The 15,902-nt window shown below is 52.3% G+C and overlaps 6 protein-coding genes across 6 annotated transcripts; 4 read left to right on the forward strand and 2 right to left on the reverse strand.

Annotated features, from left to right (window-relative positions):
* Positions 1–45: 45 nt before the first annotated feature.
* BO88DRAFT_386448 (translocation channel protein TIM22) lies at positions 46–1,148 on the forward strand. Its single transcript, XM_025704785.1, has 3 exons — positions 46–283; positions 372–467; positions 544–1,148. Exons 1-3 carry the CDS (start codon positions 173–175, stop codon positions 880–882), a joined length of 546 nt encoding a protein of 181 aa, XP_025564228.1. The 5' UTR covers positions 46–172; the 3' UTR covers positions 883–1,148.
* A 573-nt stretch (positions 1,149–1,721) lies between these two features.
* Positions 1,722–3,001, reverse strand: BO88DRAFT_386450 (cysteine synthase A). Its single transcript, XM_025704786.1, has 2 exons — positions 2,835–3,001; positions 1,722–2,769 (listed from the first exon to the last, which is right to left on the reverse strand). The coding sequence occupies exons 1-2, from the start codon at positions 2,953–2,955 to the stop codon at positions 1,772–1,774; spliced, it is 1,119 nt and encodes a 372-aa protein (XP_025564229.1). The 5' UTR covers positions 2,956–3,001; the 3' UTR covers positions 1,722–1,771.
* Positions 3,002–3,513: 512 nt separating this feature from the next.
* On the forward strand, positions 3,514–7,388 carry BO88DRAFT_404057 (condensin subunit YCG1). Its single transcript, XM_025706518.1, has 2 exons — positions 3,514–5,596; positions 5,648–7,388. The coding sequence occupies exons 1-2, from the start codon at positions 3,548–3,550 to the stop codon at positions 6,944–6,946; spliced, it is 3,348 nt and encodes a 1,115-aa protein (XP_025564230.1). The 5' UTR covers positions 3,514–3,547; the 3' UTR covers positions 6,947–7,388.
* A 1,853-nt stretch (positions 7,389–9,241) lies between these two features.
* On the forward strand, positions 9,242–11,915 carry BO88DRAFT_265098 (putative RNA binding protein (Arp)). The gene is made up of 4 exons (XM_025702307.1): positions 9,242–9,644; positions 9,855–9,912; positions 10,042–10,748; positions 10,818–11,915. Exons 1-4 carry the CDS (start codon positions 9,492–9,494, stop codon positions 11,736–11,738), a joined length of 1,839 nt encoding a protein of 612 aa, XP_025564231.1. The 5' UTR covers positions 9,242–9,491; the 3' UTR covers positions 11,739–11,915.
* A 1,197-nt stretch (positions 11,916–13,112) lies between these two features.
* Positions 13,113–14,514, forward strand: pre6 (proteasome core particle subunit alpha 4). The gene is made up of 5 exons (XM_025706519.1): positions 13,113–13,271; positions 13,337–13,341; positions 13,406–13,460; positions 13,550–13,937; positions 14,013–14,514. The coding sequence occupies exons 1-5, from the start codon at positions 13,244–13,246 to the stop codon at positions 14,347–14,349; spliced, it is 813 nt and encodes a 270-aa protein (XP_025564232.1). The 5' UTR covers positions 13,113–13,243; the 3' UTR covers positions 14,350–14,514.
* Positions 14,331–15,547, reverse strand: BO88DRAFT_265128 (CHY zinc finger protein). The gene is made up of 6 exons (XM_025702308.1): positions 15,474–15,547; positions 15,346–15,389; positions 15,195–15,268; positions 15,061–15,122; positions 14,782–14,883; positions 14,331–14,719 (listed from the first exon to the last, which is right to left on the reverse strand). The coding sequence occupies exons 1-6, from the start codon at positions 15,476–15,478 to the stop codon at positions 14,638–14,640; spliced, it is 369 nt and encodes a 122-aa protein (XP_025564233.1). The 5' UTR covers positions 15,479–15,547; the 3' UTR covers positions 14,331–14,637.
* Between the last annotated feature and the right edge of the window lie 355 nt (positions 15,548–15,902).

The raw sequence follows: 15,902 nt of genomic DNA on the forward strand, positions 1-15,902 counted from the left end.
ATAAATTTGCGCCCGTCGCCATCTCCGCAAAAAGTCCGGGGGATGCGATAATCGGCCGTCTGTCTACACCACTCACTACCACCGTGTCGCGGAGCTCCTCCACCACTCTAGCCTCCATATCAACCCTTCTCGAGCTCCACCACCTACCTCAGACACTAAAACAACATACACAATGAACCCCGCTAGCATGACCACGCCGATGGGTGGCCTCGGCGGCGCCCCCGGCGCAGCAGGACCCAACATGCAGGGCATGAGCGAGCAAGAACAAGCCATGGTGAAGATGGTACGCCTCCTCCTCCCCTGCCTTTTATCCTCTCCCTCCCTCCTTACTACATCAGAAAATCAAGCTAACACAATAATGATGATGGTAGATGTACTCCGCCATGGAATCCTGCCCCATGAAGACCGTCATGGCCGGAACAATGGGTTTCGGTCTGGGTGGTGTATTCGGTTTGTTCATGGCTAGCGTACGCCTGCCCCCATACCCATACCTTTCCATCTCCCAAATCAAACCAAACTAACAGATGCATTATATATGTGTAGATGTCCTACGACTCCACCTTCACCCCACAAGGCAAAGCGATCGCCGACCTCCCCTGGAAAGAGCAAGTGCGGAGGGGATTCAAAGACATGGGCCAGCGGTCGTGGTCTAGCGCGAAGAACTTCGGTGTCGTGGGTGCGCTGTACTCTGGCACTGAGTGCTGTATTGAGGGCTTGCGGGCCAAGAATGATCTTACGAATTCGGTCGCTGCCGGTTGCATTACCGGTGGGATTCTGGGTGCGAAGGCTGGTCCCCAGGCTGCCGCGGCGGGCTGTGCTGGCTTTGCGGCGTTCAGTGCTGCGATTGATGCTTACATGAGGATGCCGGAGAAGGATGATTGAGTTGTTGGATAGTAGGAGGGGTGATGGGGGGTGGTAATGTGGGTTGTGTTTGTTTTTCATGGGTGGCGTTTGGGTTGGGTGCATTTTATGGCGTTTACCTTTCATTTTTATCATTCCGGGTGATGGTGATTGATTTATGTTGATAGATTTCATGGTTTTGAGGTTTGTGGGAGAGGGGTGGGGATGGATGGATGGATGGTCTTGACTCGACTCATTGTATATTATTACTACTGTGTATAGATAAAATAGATCTCTTTGCAGCGGTGTTACTACTCGTATAGTAGAGGGCTGGTAAATGTAGACTAGCTTTCACTATTACTTATATTCTCAGCTAGTAGTATCGAAGTATGTACTGGAACGATGTATAAAATGACGTCAAGTCAACAATGATATAAATATACAGGTACTACTAGTACCGAAAATATAATTATCAAGTAGTAGATTACGAAGTATAATCCTTAATTTGTAGTTTATAACTACAAGTAAATATATATATCACTGTTGGCAACTCGTTGTAACCGTCGAAAACTTTTTAAGACTTGGCTATCCTTGTATGGTTCCTGGGCACCTATGCCATAGGCCTAGTATGCTCAATATCTAATACTTGTGAGTTGGTGTTGATTTTGAAGGAAACTAATGAGTGGGATAATGGAGGAATGTTGAACTTCAGTCTTGTAATGAATGTTCAGTCGGAGTTGGGTGTGTTGGGTTCATTATGTGGTGTGGATATATATATACACTACTACATACTCCTGTGTCATGGGTACTACTAGTATTATCATGAGTCCCTTTGAAGTACTACTACTACTACTAATACTACGAGGCCGAGTTCAAAAAATCCGTTATAGCATACATCATATCTATTCACAAATTGATATCTGATTTACATCTAAGGCAGCACAACATAGCGCTCCAAATGCTTCGGCACCGCGCCACGCAGTCCCTTCGTCTGCAACCACGTGTTGGAGAACAACCGGTCCGCATAGCGGTAAGCACCATCACACAAGATAGTAACAACCGTGTTACCCCTGCCCAGCTTCTTCGCCACTTCCTGCGCGGCCACCACATTCAACGCCGAGCTGGCACCGAGGTACAGACCCTCCTCATCCAAGCAGCGGTACACCATCTCAATCGACTTCTCGTCAGGGATGTTAAGCGATCCGTCCAGCAGACCAATATCCGGCTGCAGGTTATCCGTGACACGACCCTGGCCAATACCCTCAGTGATACTGCTACCGGAGCGCTCGACCAAGTTCCCACCGCTCTGGATATAGCTGTGCAACACACTACCCGGAGGATCGGCAAGGAAACTCTTCACCTTCCCGTCACTGACAGTCTTCAAGTAGCGCGTAATACCAGCCAAAGTACCACCGGTACCCGTAGCACAAGTGAATGCGTCGACCTGACCGTTCGTCTGCGCCCAGATCTCAGGACCAGTCGTCTCGATATGCGCCTGGCGGTTGGCGGTGTTGTCGAACTGGTTAGTCCAGACGGCGTTGTCCAGGGACTCGGCATGCCGGCGTGCCTGGTGGTTGTAGTTCTCCGGGTTGTCGAATGCGACGGCGGGAACGGGGTACACCTCGGCGCCGAGGAGACGCAGCAGGTCGATCTTGCCCTGCGATTGGGTGTTGGGCATGTAGATGACGAGCTTGTAGCCCTTGGAGCGGCAGACGTGCGCGAGTCCGATTCCGGTGTTTCCTGCCGTGCCTTCCACCACTGTACCGCCGGGCTTCAGGAGGCCCTTTCGCTCTGCATCCTCAACGACGAATAGAGCAGCACGGTCCTTGACGCTGCCTCCGGGGTTCTGAAACTCGGCCTTGCCGAGGATGTTGCAGCCGGTTTCTTCGGAAAGCTTCTTCAGTCGGATCAGGGGGGTGTTGCCGATTGCTGCGGAGGGGGGTTAGTTATGCGGTTGAGTTGCCGGTGGTAGACGGGTATGGGTGCATATATACCTTCCGTGAGGCCGTTGGTGAAGCCCTGGGCTTTGGATACCCGGACATTGTAGGAGGTTGTCGACGCCTCCGCGGCGCGGAGGGCCGTTGTGCCAAATCGGCGGATACTCTGACGAAACATGCTGTCAATGGCTCGCTAATTGTCAAACCCAGAACGCCTGGATGCTGAGGGAGGAACGCAGCGATTCCCCAGATTGTCCGCATGCCGATGATCGGTGTTAGTAAGCTACGTCACGTGGTCGATGGCGTGATTGCTTTTACTGCTTCTACTGGAGAATCCATGATGGAGCTGACATTGGCAGCTGTATTGTATGGTGTTTTTACGTTGATATCCATGAAAAGGGATACTGTTAGACTAAGTCTTGTGCATTTTCAGTGTAATGACATCACATTCAGTGTGAACTGCATGTCTCTTGTACAGCCCAGTAATCTTCTGTAGATTGAACCACGTGCAGCCCTAGCCCTTATCAGCCTTCCCGTTTGGGCTGTTTGTTTATCCAGCCCCGTGACAGCCTCCGCAATGTTTGGATCGGAACAGCATCAGTCTTTCTCCTGAACACATCGAACTCTTGCACACGCCAGACACGCTTGGGACGGACGACGCGTTAGGATCCATCGATGCAACCAATTTAGGATGATTTATGACAACTATTGACTCCCGACCCCTTACTGAACTGTCTGAGACGAGACACCTACCCCGCCATTGAGCCACCATGCCTGGCCGATCCGCCCGTTCAACGTCCACCGCCACGCGCAAGACCTCCGCTCAGCCCTCGCGCGCAGGCTCAGTGACCCCGTCTTTCACTATCCCCGAGGAACCTTCGCTTCCAGAGGCTATTCCCACTTTGCGCCGCGATGTATGCTCTCTTTTCGCCGATGCGCAGCGCTCGACAACCGGACATCGGAAACTCGTCGTCCGCCTGAGGAAGCTCCAAGAAGCTTGCTGCGGCATATCCCAGAAGAGCTCCAAGAAGGATGGCAGCAAGTCCCAGGCGGAGTGGACGCTTCCTATGGAAGAGACTCTGCCTGAGACAGAGTTTAACACGGAGGTCGGCCGTTGCGTTCTGCGCATTCTTCCTATCAAAAAATCAGAGCCAGTCGGAGACCGCATCCTACGCTTTCTTGGCGCATTCCTGGCATTGGCTTCCGAGAAGGATGCAGAGCTATATGCTGCGGATGACGACGATGAAGATATGCAGAATTCGCCTGAAACGCCCACTTCGCGCTTGACGACCAGCCTGATCAACATAATCGTCCCCCTACTAGCGACCAAAGACAAGACAGTCCGCTTTCGCGCCACCCAAATCATCGCCCACATTGTCAACTCCCTCGAAACGATAGACGACGACCAATATCACGCCATTCGCGGCGGTCTTGTGAAGCGCATTCGAGACAAAGAGCCTGCCGTAAGAGTGCAGGCTGTCATGGGACTTGGCCGTCTCGCAGGCAACGACGACGAAGATGACGATGACAGTAAGGCTGTGCTCGAGCGACTTATCGATATTATGCAGAATGATACCAGTGCAGATGTACGAAAGACCCTACTTATCAACCTCCCTCTGGTCCCGGGCACCCTGAAATATCTCCTGGAACGAGCCCGCGATCTCGATGCGGCCACTCGACGTGCCTTGTACTCACGCCTTCTTCCCACCCTTGGTGACTTCCGGCATCTGTCGCTGTCTATGCGAGAGAAGCTTCTTCGATGGGGTCTCCGTGACCGAGACGAGAGCGTTCGCAAAGCTACCGGTAAATTGTTCTACGACCGCTGGGTTGAAGACTGCGCTGGCACCAACAACGACCCCGAAGCTGGACCTACAGGCCAACGCTCCCCACCGAACTTCAACGGGCTGCTTGAGCTCCTCGAAAGAATTGATGTTGTCAACTCCGGAGTAGAGTCTGGAATTGCACATGAAGCCATGCGTAGCTTCTGGGAAGGTCGCCCGGATTATCGGGAGGCGGTTGTTTTTGACGAGCCTTTCTGGGAGAACCTTACCGCAGAATCGGCCTTCATGATCCGGTCTTTCAGCGACTTCTGCCGCGTTGAGAATGAAGGGAAGTACGACAAGCTTGCAGACGAGAAGATGCCCGAAGTCACTGCCCTTGCGTTTTACCTACACAAGTACATGACCGACCTGTTGCAGCGGAAGAAGATCGCCAAAGAAACCGGTGATGCCAATGATGACGATTCCGTGGAGCAAGAATTTATCGTGGAACAGTTGCTGCATATCTCCATGACTCTGGACTACAGTGATGAAGTTGGACGGCGCAAGATGTTCTCCCTACTGCGTGAGTCGCTTGCCGTACCGGAACTTCCTCAGGAGTGTACCAAGCTTGCGGTCGAGACCCTGCGATGTGTTTGCGGCCCCAACGCAGCTGCTGAGAAGGAATTCTGTAGCGTTGTACTGGAAGCCATTGCTGAAGTTCACGACACAATTGTGACTGAGGACAGCTTCGTGTCTGCAAGGTCAGAAATCAGCGATGCCAGCTCCACCCGCCACCGATCCGAGACCCCTCAGTCCGAAGAAGAGAAGCCTTTCAACAAAGAGGAGGCTAAAGCGAAGGTACTGAAGGAGATCATGGTCAACATGAAATGTCTGCACATTGCGCAGTGTATGCTGCAGAATGTCGAGGGCAACCTCCAGGCCAACATGAACTTGGTGACTATGCTTAACAACCTCGTCGTGCCTGCCGTTCGAAGTCACGAGGCCCCTATCCGTGAGAGGGGTCTTGAGTGTCTGGGTCTTTGCTGTCTACTCGATAAGGTAGGAACTATTCTATGAAGTGCTTACAATGGTCTACTAACGGTTCTACAGACTCTGGCCGAGGAAAACATGACTCTCTTCATCCACTGCTTCAGCAAGGGCCATGAGGCTTTGCAGGTGACTGCCATCCACATCTTGTGTGATATGCTGACAACGCATCCCACGTTGCTTGTGCCTGTGGAACAAGATGACGGCGAGACCGTGGCGCCGCCAGTTTTCCAGAAGCCATTGTTAAAGGTCTTTGCTCGGTCGCTGAAGTCCAGCTCGCCTAACAGCGTGCAAACAGCTGCCGCTACAGCGCTCTCGAAATTGTTGCTCACGAACACGTTCACTCCAGCGGGGACGAACATTCCCCCAGCCATTCAGGAATATAACCAGACTTCCGTCGAGACTCTCCTGCAGTCACTTATTCTTTCCTTCTTCCATCCTCGTACTCGGGACAACCCTGCGCTGAGACAGGCCTTGGCCTACTTCTTCCCCGTGTATTGCCATTCACGACTGGAAAACACCCAGCACATGCGAAAGGTCGCGGTTCCCGTGATCCGGGCCACGCTGAATGCCGCCGAAGAATATTACTCGCTCGAGGCTGAGGAAGACAGTGACGGTGATATTGATGAGTCGGTGGGCCAGCGGGAGCTGAAGGCATTGATGACCGGCGTTGTGGGAATGCTGGCAGAGTGGACTGATGAGCGGCGGGTTGTCGGACTGGGCGGGGAAAGGATCCTGGCGGGTGCTCCGGCCAACGCCAATGCTTGCGGTTTTGTCCACCTCGCCCTGGTCAAGGAGATCCTCGAGCGGGTGCTAGGAATCAGCACCGGCACCAACCGTTGCTCCAAGGAAGAGAAGAAGCTGCTCTTCTCCCTTATGAGCAAGCTCTACATCGCACCTCCGGTCGTTCCCTCGCGGTCCGGGTCCCGGGCTCCCGAAGGCGAGGATCCGTTCAGTTCCAGCGTTCGCAGTGCGCAGGCGGAAATCACGCCGGAGAATAAGGAACTGGCGCAGGAGGTGAAGGAGCTGCTGGATGAGGCGATCGAGGAAGGCGTGGCCGCCGAGGCTGCCGGACGGAACGCGCTCGTCAAGGTCAAGAACGCGGTCCTCAAGCTTCTGGCCGCGGCTCATGGGGGACGCCCGACAAGTGGGCGAGCCCGCGAAGGCATGGAAGAAGGCGATAGCGATGTTATGAGCGTGCGGTCGAACATGAGCGTGCGGTCTGGTAGTGTGCGGCCATCCATTGAGCCCGGGACCATGCGCCGGGGCTTCTCCTTGGAGCCTAGTATCATCGAAGAGGAGGATGAGAACGACGATAGCCGGACCACGATTGTGAAGTCGGAAGGTCAGGATGACGAGTAAAACCGTAGATAGTTGGACATGGGATTGGGAAAGGCGTTTGAGGAAGGTTCACCCGGTGCGTTGGGATGAATTTGGCTTGACAAGGGACGGGCCGTGTAGTTAGGTGTTCGGTTACGAGTGTACATGATGTTTCTAGTTGGTTGACACTTAATCTCATGATGATATTTGCTACGTGTGGTTGGTGGGCTATACCGGTACATAGGCGGAGATTGTACGGGCAACGTCAGCCTGGCCCATGGCTGGTTTATTACTTGTGACTGGGGGAAAAGGGAATCGTGTGATCTGGAACGTGGACCAGGCGGTAGCTTACTGGAGCGGCGCTAGTGGCAGTTTTAGACTGGGATGAGGTGGAATTAGTACTGTCATGGCCTGATATGGATGGCGCGTGGTGATAAGTCCGTCGGGATTTGGGGGGTAGAATGTCGCAGCCGGGAAGTAAGCCTGGTCTATCGGTCGAGAATATAGTAAGTACTGTCAATTGGTAGAGTAGCACCGTCTCCTCAATTTATTGGTTACTTTGTATGTAAATTGTTGATACAATTGCAAGGCACATCAAACAAATAAACACTCTCCCTTTAAATCATCTCATGAAGTTACTCCGTATCTCTTGATAATTAATAATTATTCCAGACAGAAACCAATCACGGATTCCCTCGCCCAGCAACTTTCAATCTTTCGGATGAGAAGTCTGGCGGATAGTGGGTCCTTCCACTTCCTCTCATTGGCCATCGCCCACAGGCACCTCCACGGAAACACTCGCGTTTTTTTCTCCTCTCACAATTTTTTTTTTTTTTTTTCTTCTCTCTCTTTTTTCCCTTATGCTTTGGTTGTGGAACAGATCGAATCAATCCATTCAATTGACTTTGCTTTTGACATTCCATCCTTTTGCCCCCCCTCCTTCTCCTTCCCACCCCCAAACCTGGCACGGCCATCTTAGTATCTGGGCACGCACACAACAGCAACTTGGATAGTAGTAGATCGTTAGTTTGTTAGACATGTAGATTAGACTACGTAAAGTTTGTAAGTACTTTGTACTTATTGTTATTGCCACGCGACTTTACTACTTCCTCTTCATGTCGTCAGCAATAACATTATCATCATCATCACTTGTTTCTTGCTTGACCTTTGCTGCCTGGAGGGGAAAATATATCCAGGGTTTAAGGTTAATGGGAATGGATCAGCCTTGGGGGGAAGTCGAGCTTTCCCTTTTGGCGGCGGGCGTCGGGTCGGAGATACCGTCAAGAACAAAAAAGTACGGGTTTCACTCCGGACATTCCAAACATAACACATCTTTCAATTAGCCCTTGTGTCTATCACTGTGATTCGGTACTACTATCATTACTATTTATATAGTATTTCCATAGAAGGGAGGAAAAGGAGGAGAGATTCTGGGGGATGATCCGACATTCCAGAGACACGATTCAATGGGGGGTGAGATGCTTTATCATTGGCTCTGGGGGGGTTCACGGTGATCCGGATGGTTCGTTGATTTGACAGGTGATTATCGTAGTAGTAGTAATATTATTAAATATTTTAGACTGTTCCGTCGTGTTTAATGTGTTGTTGGTAAAGTATGGCAAATGTCGGGTGTGTGTGTATGTAAGGATGTAAGTATGTGTCTTATGTGTGTCAATTAACCAACATGAATCAATGATCCTTTGCAGCGGTGTCATGTTTGGTTGTAATCTGACCAGACCGACAGATACAGATACAGATAGATAGACACCTTGGGGGAGAAGTGAAAGAATAAATAGTAGCAATGACCGATTATACTGCTGGGGAGACAACTGAGAGAGGGCTGTTGTACCAGACCTGTCATACAATACGGTAAACGGTCAGTCGTGGGATGTATCGAGTTAGTTCGTAGTAAGTAGTGTATCCTCTTTCTTTCTTCCCCCGTGGAAATTCTCAGGAGAGGAAACCAGATAGTAAAATCTATTTCGATTGTTCGGAATTCCACCACCAGAAAAAAGGCTGTGAAGTTCGGACTTTGTGTGTGATAGATCTGGAAAGGAATTGATTCCAATCCTTTCAATTATTCTCATATATAATCAATCAATCACTAAACCAGTCGGCGTTGACCCGTAGACGCCGTCCAGTTGGGCCAGGATCCCCTCGAAGCCGAAACTTTTCTTTTAATCTCGACGCTCCACCACCAGAAAAGCGAACTTGTCCTGCTTTCCCATCCTGGCCTGGGGACTTTCTTTTTCCTTCCTTCCCTTCTTCCCTCTCGATCTTCTGCTTTCTCCTCCTCCTCCTTCTCCTCCTCCCCCTCCTCCGTGCTCTCCTCCTCTTTCTTCCTTCTTTCCCTTTCCCCCCCGTGATCTTTTTTCTTTTCTTCTCTTCACGGCGGTCTTTTACCCCCTCCTCTCTCCCTCCCGGTCGTGAACCCGTGTCGCCTGCTGTGCCTGCAGAGACACGTTTTTTTCCTTTCTCCGACCCGTCCCTTTTCCTCCCTCCTCCCTCCTCCCTCCCTCCTCCACCCTCCCCTGCCCGCTCCGTTGGCCGTGAGATTCAGCCAACGTCTAGACAACAACCGTGAGCGATGGCCGTTTCAGCACCCACCCCCAAGCTGGATCGCTACATTGTTATCCACGTTGCGACCACCTGCGATGAACATGGAGTCTACGTCACTAAGGACTCTGCTGAAGTGATTGAGTTGGGGTGGATCTTGTTGGATACCAAAACCTGCGAGGAGGTACGTCGGCTTGATTATTTTATTAATCTCTCGTTCATCCATTCATTGCCCCAGCCTTTTCCCCCCTCCTCCTTGACAAATTCCCCCCCCCCCTCCTCTCGGATGCTTATCTGCCGTGCTTCCTTCATCAACCGAGACCACTTAAACCCCCCAACAAGAGAATCCTCCATGATGTACTATTTGCTGACAATGTTTCCTTCCTCGGCTTAGTTGCACCATGAGAGCGTTCTTGTCAAGCCCGTCAACACCCCTATCACGCCTCTTTGCAGTAAGTGCACCCCGTTCGAACGCAGCCTACCCAATCACCCAACAATGCCTTCCTCTCCTTCACTCGTATCCCACTCCGTCCCTCCGCATCCATCCGTCCCTTGGTTCAATGGCTGACGGTCTTTGAAAGCGAGCTTGACGACTCTGACATGGGAACACGTCCGCTCGGCAGGCACCTTCCGCGACGCCATCAACCGCTTCGACGCTTTCGCCCAGGAACACCTCATCAGCAAGAACCTGGAGTTCGCTTTCGTGACGTTGGATTCATGGGATCTTCGTGTGCAGCTGCCCCGTGAGGCTCGGGACAAGGCAGTCGTGCTTCCGGCATACCTTCAGCACTCCCGGACATTCGACCTCCGCACCGAATATCAGCGATGGCAGACTCACCACCCCGAGTCTCTGCCCTTCGGCCCCAGCTCTCTCTCCAACATCTGCGCCGCTCTCGAGGTCGAGCCCGTTCAGTCTTCCGCTCCCATCAAGCACAACCTTCCCTTCCACCTGCAGGCTTTGGCTCCCGCCTCTCCCCGTCGCGCCATGGAGGAGGCTATCACCTTGGCCAGAGTGCTGCGCGGCTTGATCCGGAAGTCTCAGCCCCCGCATGAGCACCCCGAGATCCTCACCCGCCCCATGGATGCCAGAGCGGACGTTCGTGCGTTCCTGGCCGAGCGCAGCAAGGTTCTTCATCTGAGCGGACTCCCCCACGACACCACCCAGTCCGAGCTGGAGAGCTGGTTCACTCAGTTTGGCGGTCGTCCGATCGCGTTCTGGACCCTCCGCACCCCGGATCAGCACAAGCCTACCGGCACCGGCTTTGCGGTCTTCTCGTCCCACGAAGAGGTATGAACTAGCTTGCTATCTTTCACTATCCTCAGACCTTGATCAGATATCTAATTTGTTTCCACGCAGGCTGCCGAGAGCCTTTGCATGAACGGCCGTGCTCTGAACGAAAAGGCCATCGAGGTGTCTCCTTCCTCCAGCCGTGTCCTGGACCGTGCCGCGGAGATCCTGACGCCTTTCCCTCCCTCCAAGAACCGCCCTCGTCCTGGCGACTGGACTTGCCCCTCATGTGGATTCTCGAACTTCCAGCGCCGTACTGCATGCTTCCGCTGCTCGTTCCCGGCTATGGCCGCTGCCCCCGATCCGATGGGATACGGCTACGGCTACGGCCCCCCGTCCATGATGCCTCCTCACATGGGCCACGGCCACGGAATGGGCCATTCCCGCGGCATGGGCGGCAACGGCGGTGTCGTGCCTTTCCGTGCTGGTGACTGGAAGTGTGGCTCCGAGGGCTGCGGTTACCACAACTTCGCCAAGAACATCAATTGCCTGCGTTGCGGTGCTCCTCGGTCTGGAGCAGCAGTGGTGGCCGACTCCGCTTTCCCGTCCCCGATGGATCCCCCCTCGAGCTTTGGCATGGGCCCGAACTCCATGACCAGCACTCCGGCTCCTGGTCCCTTCGCGGCTAGCATTGGTAGCTTTGGCGGCTTTGGTCAACAGTTTGCCGCGCCCCCCAACAACTATGCTGCCTTGCCTTCGGGCTTGGGAAGCGCCCCGGCCGCATACCCCCCTATGGGTCAGATGAACGCTGGTTATGGTTCCGCGAATGCTTCCCATTCCGCAGCCTCGTTCGCCAACCCGGCCGCCCAGGCTGCCTTCACGGGGGCTGATCACAACTCGTCGACCAGTGCGTCCAACGGTGCCTTCTACGGCAATGATGGCTCGAGCGATCCGTTTGCCTTCCTCTCGACAGGCTTGGGAGGTTTGACTGTGGGTGAAGATGCCCACTCTCGTCGCAACGGCGCCAGTGCGAACAAGTCCCCCGCGTAAAAAGTTACGAAACAACAATGTTGTTTCAGCCGGGGACATTAGAAATTTGTTTCTACGACGGTTCTCCCTCACGGTTTTTGTCCATATGGTGGTCTGGATATGTTGGTATATGTGACGGTTGGTATTCCGTTGATGCGCATTTGTATAAGGAATTCTGCAGTTCTGGTGCATTAGGTTGGGAGGAGCAGGCCGGTAGCGTGTCGTCGTTTCGTCCGATTTGGTCCTTTCTGTTTTTGCCTGGTCTCGCAGATTTGACGTCAGACCATTTTCGGTATGTCTTACTATTGTGTCTTTGCAAGCGATGTTTGAGGGTATAGAAGAAGACCGCCCGGGCAGGTGGGCCCAGGCGGTCCTATGCGCTTCTTCACCACCTGCTGGATCATCGTTTCGCGTTTGTTGTTGGTTCTCATTTCTTTTTTCTTTCCTTCTTGGAGCGGCATGGGCTTCGCGCATTTCTCTCGTCATGGGCGCATACTCCTCCGGCGGAGGGGAGGAACTCCTGTCCGGCTAGCCGCGGCGCTGGCGAGGAAGGGCTCGAGCATGGCATTGCATTCTAGATATTGTCTTTTTTTCCTTTTCCTTTTTTTCCTTTTTTTATTTGTTGGCTTTCCGAGTTCATCTGCGCGCTTCGACAATAGGGATCATTGGAGAATCACGGTATTGATCATGGTTGGGATACAATGGAACGGACTCTGTTGGGGGTGTTGGGGTATTCCTTTTGAGCCAGCAAAATTTCAACCAGCTACGACGGATTTGGGACATCTGCGAGGCACATGGATTGGGAGTCGTGCGTGCGACAAGATTGTTCTGAGTGTCCATAATTCTTGTACTGTTCTTCATATTACTTATACTGTTCTCGTCTTGTGTTTACATATGCTTTCCCTGCGGGTTTTGTCGTTCCCTCCTTCAAAAGTCGAGACGTGATTATTGGTTTGACTAGCCCGATGCTTGCATTCTCTCGTATCGCCTTTCAGCGTGTGATGTACAGCATGGTCCGATCTCAGCTAGGCAGGGAGTCATGGGCGATTGGGGTGTAGATCAACTATATGAGAATTCTCTTTTATTGAGCCTGTTGATATTTACGCATTGGTTGTCATAATCTATTGGTGGGTGATTAGGTCAGTGCCAGGATGAGTTCATGGTACCATTAGAGAGGTATTTTCTTATAATTTCCTGTTGTGGCCTGATTCTAAGTGGTTACTGTCTACTGCGTGGAATATGCAAGCACCGGAGGCAAGAGTTGTACCAGTAGTAGGATGGTCGGGGAGAACCAGCAGGAGGGAGAGCGTCATGGCGGCTAGCCGCGCGCCAAGCGCTTGGGAGCTCTCAAGGCAGCGGCGGGCCTCGCGTCCACCTCCATCTGTCATCGCCCAGCCGGACACCGGACCCCAGCATTCTACGACCCAAGACTCCGAATTGTATCTATTTGACCTCCTACTTCCTCCTGTGAACTCCATTTCGGTCTCCTTCCTCTCAGAAACCCCTAATCTCGCCTACTGCCCATAATGTCTGGATATGACCGAGCTCTTTCAGGTAAGACAAGCTAGCTACTACCTTGGCTACGGGCCTGGTTGATGAAGGGATTCCCCATTCTAACCTCTTCGCAGTCTTCAGGTATGAATTTCTAGCTTCATGAAGCTCTAGCAAACACATCCTAATCCGCCCCCAGCCCCGACGGGCACGTCTTCCAGGTCGAATACGCCATGGAAGCCGTCAAGCGAGGTACGTCCAGCCCCTCCGACCCCAAGGGAATCCTCCCATCCATCCATCACAGCATAACTCACCTATTCTCTCCCTTTGCATCTAATCAGGAACCTGCGCCGTCGGAGTAAAAGGCAAGGACGTGGTCGTTCTCGGCTGCGAGAAGCGCTCCGCACTGAAGCTCCAAGATACCCGCATCACACCGTCCAAGATCGCCATGGTGGATAACCACGCCGTCCTGGCTTTCGCCGGTCTGAACGCCGACGCCCGCATTCTTATCGACAAAGCCCGTCTAGAAGCTCAGTCCCACCGTCTGACCGTCGAAGACCCCGTCACTATCGAATACATTACGAAGTACATTGCTAGTGTGCAGCAGCGGTACACGCAGAGTGGTGGTGTTAGACCCTTTGGTATCAGTACCCTGGTCGTCGGATTCGACCCCAATGATAAGACGCCCCGGTTATATCAGACTGAGCCTTCGGGGATTTACTCCGCTTGGTGGGTGTTCCTCCTATGCTTTTGTGTTCATGATGTAGGGATGGGTTGAAGCTGACAATGGTTTTGGGATATTAGGAAAGCAAATGCTATCGGACGCTCCAGCAAGACTGTGCGCGAGTTCCTCGAACGCAACCACCAGGATGACATGGATCGCGAACAGACTATCCAGCTCACTATCAAGTCGCTGTTGGAGGTTGTGCAGACTGGTGCGAAGAACATCGAGGTGGCTATCATGTCGCCTGGGCAGGCGATTGAGATGCTCCCGGATGACCAGATCGAGTCGTACGTTAAGAGCATAGAGACGGAGAAGCAGGAGGAGGCGGCTAAGAAGAAGACGGGTCGCGGTGGCACCACGACGGCTGCTATCCTAACACGGCCTGGTGGCGGCGAGGGCAGCGAGAGCCGGGAGTAAGGTGGATGCCATGCCGTTCAAGTAGAGGCTACGTCGAATCAGCAACTATGAGACTCTCGTTGCGGGGTGTGCTTTCTATCCGGTTAATTGTCTAGGGATCTTGCAAGAAGCGTTACGTCCTTTTTCACGAAAATAAACTCCGTTATACTGTAATGCAGATGTGCTCCGGATATATATGAAGCTCTAGGTTCCAGGTGATATACAGGGATTATGTAGGTAAAGTGTAGTAGTGTGTATGCATAATTTCGTAAATCTCGTTCATCCACCCATGGTTTCAGGGTCAGGCGTCTAACCCAAGCGATCGGAAATATCCTTGAAATTGAAGATGGAGCGTTCCTGGTGTCCGCGAACACGGTCGTCTTTGAGCATTCTACACGAAGTGATACCATTGGTTAACGCCTAGTCATAAGAACAGCATCAGGGGGCACTCACCTCGCATCAATTCTCGCATCCTCACCCTCAACCTGCAACGTGGGAGTCGGCGTCACAGCGTCAATCACGAAATGGTTATCGCAGTGCGGGCAGTACTCGTCACTAGAATCCAGATAAAATAGGTGTCAGGTCAATTCAACCATTCGTAACCTCCTTCTACCCCTCCCCCTTTTTATCTTCCTCTCTCTCTTTTTATAGATATGGGCCAGCCCCTCCGGTTTATCATCCCAGTAACTAAGGGCAGCAGGTGTGGGGGCGGGTGACGACGACCGGACGCACCTCTCATCAAACTCCGTCGCGTCTTTCCGGAAACATTTCTTGCATTTCTTGCAGGCGAAGACCTAGATATTTTGGAAATCATTTGGTTGGTGACTGGAGATTTGTGGTACGTAGGTGAGGTAGTAAAAGTATACCATTTCAGTGGTTTTGGTGAGCGAGTGCGATTCTTGTTCTTGGTGGCATTCGGCGCAGTCGAACCATTTTTTGCCTGTCACGGATACACCAGGAATAATTAGATTTGGTTTTTGAGGAGAAAGGGGGTTAAAGGGGGAGATGAGGGCTTACAGCAGGGAGAGCGAATGGCCACTTGAGCGTTCAGGATGTGTTTACTGGGATTCAAGGAATTTTGGTGAGTTCGGGTTCAAGCTGGTGAGTAGAGAGAGGATGGGAGGTGAGGGGTATATGGTTCATACCACATTTTCTAAAGTTTATACACGGGGGTGTTTTGGGTATAGAATGAGAGAGAAAGTAAATATAGACAAGTCTCAAGAGACACAAAGATGTCTTGAATGTGGTGGGAAGTTGGAGTAAAGTATGCAGTGGTTCAGGTCGGGGGGAGGCTAAAAATAAAGAACGATTGATGGATGGATCCATCCATCCATTCATTCATTCCTCTCCCTCCATCAATGCATATCACGCGCGGGTCGATCATCGCCTCGCCTCGCTGGGTTTCTTCTCTCTCTCTCTCTCCCCTTTCCTTTCCTTTCTTTCCTTCCCTACTACTTACTTACTCCTCAACTTCCTCTTGTCGGTTTGGGTGACTTCATCTTCCGGTGATTCCTCTCTTTTCCCGCCCATCCTCTTCTTGTCTTCCCTTTCTACTCTTCCTCCTACTCTTCCTC

This window comes from Aspergillus vadensis, assembly GCF_003184925.1.
Source record: "Aspergillus vadensis CBS 113365 unplaced genomic scaffold BO88scaffold_8, whole genome shotgun sequence".
In the NCBI taxonomy this organism is placed as follows: Eukaryota; Fungi; Ascomycota; class Eurotiomycetes; order Eurotiales; family Aspergillaceae; genus Aspergillus; species Aspergillus vadensis.

Excerpts from the sequence above, each read along its gene's own strand:
- BO88DRAFT_265128 (XM_025702308.1), bottom strand. Across the intron at positions 14,884-15,060 it reads GCGACGGAGTTTGATGAGAG|TGACGAGTACTGCCCGCACT; the intron begins GTGCGTCCGGTC and ends TCTGGATTCTAG. Across the intron at positions 14,720-14,781 it reads GATGCGAGAATTGATGCGAG|AATGCTCAAAGACGACCGTG; the intron begins GTGAGTGCCCCC and ends CACTTCGTGTAG.
- BO88DRAFT_404057 (XM_025706518.1), top strand. The coding sequence starts at position 3,548 with ATGCCTGGCCGATCCGCCCGTTCAACGTCCACCGCCACGCGCAAGACC. Across the intron at positions 5,597-5,647 it reads TTTGCTGTCTACTCGATAAG|ACTCTGGCCGAGGAAAACAT; the intron begins GTAGGAACTATT and ends ACGGTTCTACAG.
- BO88DRAFT_386448 (XM_025704785.1), top strand. The coding sequence starts at position 173 with ATGAACCCCGCTAGCATGACCACGCCGATGGGTGGCCTCGGCGGCGCC. Across the intron at positions 284-371 it reads AACAAGCCATGGTGAAGATG|ATGTACTCCGCCATGGAATC; the intron begins GTACGCCTCCTC and ends TGATGATGGTAG. Across the intron at positions 468-543 it reads TCGGTTTGTTCATGGCTAGC|ATGTCCTACGACTCCACCTT; the intron begins GTACGCCTGCCC and ends ATATATGTGTAG.
- BO88DRAFT_386450 (XM_025704786.1), bottom strand. The coding sequence starts at position 2,955 with ATGTTTCGTCAGAGTATCCGCCGATTTGGCACAACGGCCCTCCGCGCC. Across the intron at positions 2,770-2,834 it reads CACCAACGGCCTCACGGAAG|CAATCGGCAACACCCCCCTG; the intron begins GTATATATGCAC and ends CCCCCTCCGCAG.
- pre6 (XM_025706519.1), top strand. The coding sequence starts at position 13,244 with ATGTCTGGATATGACCGAGCTCTTTCAG. Across the intron at positions 13,461-13,549 it reads CATGGAAGCCGTCAAGCGAG|GAACCTGCGCCGTCGGAGTA; the intron begins GTACGTCCAGCC and ends GCATCTAATCAG. Across the intron at positions 13,938-14,012 it reads TCGGGGATTTACTCCGCTTG|GAAAGCAAATGCTATCGGAC; the intron begins GTGGGTGTTCCT and ends TTGGGATATTAG.
- BO88DRAFT_265098 (XM_025702307.1), top strand. The coding sequence starts at position 9,492 with ATGGCCGTTTCAGCACCCACCCCCAAGCTGGATCGCTACATTGTTATC. Across the intron at positions 9,645-9,854 it reads ATACCAAAACCTGCGAGGAG|TTGCACCATGAGAGCGTTCT; the intron begins GTACGTCGGCTT and ends TCCTCGGCTTAG. Across the intron at positions 9,913-10,041 it reads CCCTATCACGCCTCTTTGCA|CGAGCTTGACGACTCTGACA; the intron begins GTAAGTGCACCC and ends GGTCTTTGAAAG.